Below are 5,989 nucleotides of genomic sequence, written 5' to 3'. Positions count from 1 at the left end.
ATTATTTTGTTAAATGTTAAATGATCATGCGTTGCCCTGAAAGACTACATCAAATTTACTTATATTTATAAGATGCTTCAGGACAGTCTCTGAAGTCAATGCATTTTTAGGGATCAATCAAAAAGAAAAATGGAGTAACGTAGCTCAATTGACAACAATTAAAAACTTGAGCTGAAAAAATCAACTTTTATTTTAAAGTGTAATTAAAATGGACAGAGGGCTTAATTATTTACGAATAATTATTCGTCGATCAAATGGATCTGATATGAAACTGTTCCGTATCTGATGTATAAAAGGTTATTGTAGTCATATCGGAGTGAAAGCTCTACACACTTGAGCAAAGACTCTCTCCTATAAAAAGAAAAGGTGGGTATGAAAGAATATCATTCAGAGCGAGTTCTGTCATACAAGGATCAAACTGAAACAAAAAAAAAGGACAGCAAAATGCTTTGGATCCCCTGTCTTCTTATAACCAACTTAATAGCTGTACATGGCCTCACTCCAAAGAATGCAATCTTATTGGCAGAAAAAGAACTCTCTGACTTTCCAGAAGGCGATGCCCTTTGCTCTCTTGGGAATCGTTATAAGAAAGTAACGAAGAGGTAAGTACTTTTACCCAAGTTATAGTCTGAATCAGTGAATGCATTGTCTATGTAGCATCTAACTAATTATACTTCAATCATATTTTGATTTATATTTTATCCAGCTCCCTACAAATGTCAAAGAGAAATGCTCTTTTCAAGAATGCAATGAACAAATTAGAGCGTGTGGGAAGGAAAACTAAGAATTTCGAAGAGGAAGTCAAGAATCTTCTCTCTGAAAAATTTCGTGATGATGCTCCATGCTCCTCTACAGCAACCAGTACCTGCACCAGTACTGACTCCAAGTTCAGAACCATTGATGGCACCTGCAACAATAAGGAGAACACAAGTTGGGGTGCTACTGGTGCTCCTTTGATTCGTTTATTGAAAGCTCGGTATGGAAATGCTGCTTCTACTCCAAAAACAAAGGGTCTTTTTACACCAAGTAAGTAAAGTCCCAGTTCATTTATTAATATGAATAGTATCATGATATAATTTTTTCTCTAACATAAATAGGAGACGCAAAATGTGCCCAGCCAGGAGAACTCCCTAATCCCAGATTGGTCAGCTCCACCTTTCACCCTGACATGAATGTACCTCACACTCTCGCTACTCACATTTTGACACAATTTGGCCAATATTTGGATCATGACATGTCTTTAACACCTGAAGCCCATGTGAGCAATTGCTGTACTGACAATAGCCAGGAAGGATGCAGTGCTATAAGTATTCCAAGCAATGATCCTTTCTTTTCCACTGTGTCACAAACTTGTCTCGAATTTACTCGATCCGAGCATTACTGTGACTCTTCACCAAGAGAGCAATTCAACATTATTACCAGCTATGTTGACGCTTCAAATGTCTACGGATCCGACTCCACCCGCCTTCGCAGTCTACGAGACGACAATAACTATCTTCTTAAGACCACAAAATCTGCAACAGGGAAGGAACTTCTCCCAAAGAATGCTGCAGGTGGTTACATTGCAGGAGATGTAAGAGCCACTGTGATTCCTGGACTTGCAGCAATGCACACTTTGTTTGTCCGTGAACATAACAGAATTGCCAATCAGATTTTGAAAGAATTCCCAACCATGGACAAAGAAACCATATTCGAAGAGGCTCGCAGGATTGTTGGTGCTGAAAATCAAAACGTTGTCTATGGACAATATCTTTCATCCTTTTCAGTCCCAAGTTAATGGATCGCTTTGGTTTAAGAATGACTTCTAAATCAAGATACGATTCTAAAATCAATGCAGCTATCTCTAATGGATTTGCTACTGCAGCATACCGATTTGGACACTCTATGGTTCAAGGTGATATTCAAAGAATAGGTCTCACTGCTGCAGATTCCAATACCTCCTTCTTTCCAAAGGATGCATTTTTCAATATGCAACACTATGAAGCAAAGGATGGATTAGGCCTTGAGGAAGTTATTTTGGGTCTTTTGCATCAGCCTTCCCAATCATATGATCGTCTCGCCATTGATGATATCACTAATCATCTCTTCAATGGTGGTAAAGCATTTGGATCGGATTTAATTGCAAGAAACATTCAAAGAGGAAGAGATCATGGGCTTCCTACTTATGGATTCTGGAGACAGCACTGTGATCTTCAACCTCTTTGTGATTGGAATAAAAAACCAGGTAGTATCAAACAAAGTAACTGGGATATTTTGAAGAAACTCTACAACAGTCCTAATGACATTGATTTGTTCACTGCTGGCCTTGCTGAGAATCCAAGTGAAGGCTCTGTCTTAGGAGAGACCTTTAGCTGTATACTTGGAAAACAGTTTGAAAATTTGAAAAATGGAGATCGGTATTTCTTTACACACACTAACCAAGCTAGTTCCTTCACGGAATCTCAAATCAATAATATCCGAACCCGTACTTTGGGTCAAATCATCTGTGATAACACGGATATTCAAAAGTGAGAGCAAATGTTTTCAAGCTCGACTCTGACTGGATTGATTGCCCAAGTGTCTCCACTCTTAATATCAGAGCCTTCATTCAAAGCACTCCTTAAGAGAGATACGAAATTGTTTTATTTGGAATTTCAAATCGTCTGTACTTTTTAAATGCATACTATTAATATTATTTTTTTTTCATGTTATTTTTAAAGTCCATGATGTTTGCATCGTTTGCAGTGTTGTACCTAATTCTTTCTACAGAATTACAATAAATAAACTATCATTTCTATTCAGCATATAAAAAACAAATTTGTGGGCTTTTTCTTACTTTAAAAATTCAAACCTATTGAAAAATTATATAGTTCAAGTGTAAGATTATTTTTGTACCCCTCCAAAGATATCCAATTTACAGGTTAACAAGCATCCGCTTGAATTTGCTTCATTTTAAACTACATTCCTTCTCTTGTTTTAAATAATTTTCTTGTATTTTTGGCATGTAAAAAAAAGAAACCGATAATTAACATGGTAACCATGCCGATATGAAAAATGTTGTGGAAGAGAGCGGCTTAAGTGTCATGACGGTTCATTAGATCAGCTATGATCAACTTTGATAATGGCATTGGCAAGAATTACTCCAATTTTTATGCCCATTCTTCTCTGAGTTCCACAAGGACTTACATTTAAAACTCTTGAATGAATCTTCAGGGTTACTCTCCGTCTTTTTAAACCCATACAAAAGTTCTATCAAACATAGAATATTGTTGAAAGAAATTCAATACGACTCGGTGAGGTAAATCATAACGACAACAGCTAGAAAGTTTATTCTTTAGGTTACCAATTTCAAAAAAAAAAAAAAAAATTATCATACATGATTGACTGTTTTGCGTAACTACGAGATGATTTTTAGACTTGGATATGTTTCTTTTTTAAGAAACGGTTGTTTGGTACAATAAAGGTAACGACGTTTTATGTCAAGAGTAGTTCCTTAGAAAACTGTATTTGAATACGACCTTTCATATGTTGAGTTGGAAATCAAGAAACATACACAAAATAATGTTTGATTCGTCTCCTACTCTAAAAAGAAAAAACATTCATTGATAAGATTCCTTCAGTGTCCGATCCATAACATTGATATATCTTCATTTATAAGATAAAGTTTGTGCGATGTATATGGATAATTATATCACCTCAACATTTCAAGCTCAACCTTGATTTCTTTATTACTTTTGAGTCTTCTTTGTCATTGGAAAACAAGTGAAAGATAATTCTATATTCCTAAAGATAATATATATCTCTTTTCTCGAACGTTTTGTCTGCAATGTATATTCTTTTCTGTTATGTTATTACATATAAATTCTGACATCCCATCATCAAGTCAAAATCTGTACCAGAGAGTTTGTACAAAAGAGAGGAGATCAACGCATTTGAAGGATTCATTTACAGAATCTACAGGAAATCCATGGTAACCCAGACTTGACGGTTCATCAAAATAAATTCCCAAGGTGGAGGGAAGTCCACAGAGTGGCAACGTGCTCATTTCGATTTAATCGATGCACTGTTATGTGAAAAAAATATGACTATTCGTATGATATAATCAATTTTTGTTTTATTGTAATTTAATAATATAGGGGTCTTTTTACTCTAACTAATAAATGTCATTCTTAATATATCCAATTCCACAACATATATAAAGTCAAAGCCCTTTTGTGGATAACTCCTGAAATGATTAAATTTTATACAAAAAAAGATTAATAAGATAAAAAAGATTAATATTGGAAGATTTAGGTTGAATTTACTATAAAAGAGTGCAGCTTTTTTTACATTTTTTCTGAGAACAAGCTGAATCTCTATGATTGATAAATGAATTCTAAAAGTTTCTAAGTATGTAATTTTTCGAACATATTGCATCAAGCACACCAAATCCTAGAAGAGTCAGAATTAGAAAAAAATAATTATTGATGTGTTTAAATATGATATACCTAAGTGCATTATTAAATGAATGATATAGTTAATTGCAGAAAGTTAAAAGAGTTTAGTGAATGATGAGATCGTTTAAGACTAGAGATAAATAATGAAGTACGGCCTCATCTTTGACCCGTAACATTCCTTAGAGGTGGAACGCAAGAAGTATAATAAATACTATCGGAGTTTATTCTCAGACAAAATAGATCAACTACATTCAGATAAGAGTCGAAAACGTCAGGAATCTTTTCAGTCCACGGAGCACTCCCGCCCCCCACACACTATTTTCATGTTGCGTAGGGTCTGATCTTCGAAATCCTCAGCTTGCATCCATAGTCATGCCAAATAGTAAACTAAATACTCTTCCTCGCCAGTTTCTAACCTCTAGAACAGGATCTGCCGTCGATCCAATAACTTTTCATCATCTCACCTTCCACTCCACTTCTCTTCGTAAGCCGTTAGGAGAGAGTATACTTCAGTCTCAGTACATTGGAAGAGTAGAAGCTTCTTCCGCTTTTCCAACACGTTGGTTAGGACCATTGATAAGTAGTTCTTGACATCTTACCTCGAAAGATATTGGCCATTGTGTTGTTTGAGGAGTCAGACTCCTGTGGCATAATATAAGAGTCTATTTCAGGGTTCAAGGTAGACATACTGCGTACACGAAGTAAACAGAACGGATTCCATGTCCCATCAAGAATATAAATTAAGAAGTGATTACTGCTTACATGTTTATGTTTATTGTTGTTATTCCACTATTTAGTGATGATACCATCCTTACTTTTGATTGATGGTAATTCTAATATAATATATATGTGCTACGCCAAAATGATACCGAGCTGAAAGCTGAAATGGTCCGCGCTGAAAATAATATTCATATTACTTCTTTCATCTGTAGCCTAATCGACTTTATTAGTATTAATGTTTTTAATTTATTTTTATTGTCATCAACTGGTTTAGATGGTTTTGAAGATAAGTAAGGTGCATTTGAATCAGCCGTGATTTTTAAGTGAGGTCTAACTTTTTTGTTGACGACAGATACATATTTGAAAATCATAAATCTTTTCAAGTGCAATTGACGACTGAGGCCAAATCTAAAGCATCTCAGACCTTGCCGATGCACACGGGGAAATCCATGATTAAAAAGACGTCTATCAATAGGGATAATTTGATTTGTATGATACTAGTCGACTGTTACCTCAAACACGTAATTTGAAGTTCCCTATACATTCTTATACCTAGAACAGGAATCTTCCACGTCGATCCATTAATCCTTTAATTTAACCCAGTCTACTCTTTTGAATTTTTTCCTTGTATCTATTTCTTGTATCCTCATATCAATAGAATTAACTTCTCCGATTGATCCATCCAGTTCAGTTTAGTCACAATTTTTAAAGCTTAACTTTATATTGTCTGTTAACATTGACATTTTAGAGAAGCAGTTGAGCCCTAAGCTAAAACGAATCCTTTAAAGTGACGTTAAAATGTTTATTTGCTGGAGTTTAAAAAAGAAAAAAATGTGTTTAAATTCTAAAATATC

The 5,989-nt window shown here is 34.9% G+C and overlaps 1 protein-coding gene across 1 annotated transcript; it reads left to right on the top strand.

The window, feature by feature from the left end:
* Positions 1 to 444: 444 nt before the first annotated feature.
* On the top strand, positions 445 to 2,540 carry LOC121131500 (peroxidasin homolog). The gene is given in 4 exon segments (XM_040726925.2): positions 445 to 602; positions 707 to 1,026; positions 1,098 to 1,751; positions 1,754 to 2,540. Coding segments are annotated over 4 exon segments (1,890 nt in total). The 3' UTR covers positions 2,512 to 2,540.
* Positions 2,541 to 5,989: the final 3,449 nt, after the last annotated feature.

This window comes from Lepeophtheirus salmonis, unplaced genomic scaffold (assembly GCF_016086655.4).
Source record: "Lepeophtheirus salmonis unplaced genomic scaffold, UVic_Lsal_1.4 unplaced_contig_7564_pilon, whole genome shotgun sequence".
NCBI lineage: Eukaryota > Metazoa > Arthropoda > Copepoda > Siphonostomatoida > Caligidae > Lepeophtheirus > Lepeophtheirus salmonis.
The sequence above is the reverse complement of the archived record's forward strand: the minus strand, read 5'-3'. Positions and strand labels throughout refer to the sequence as shown.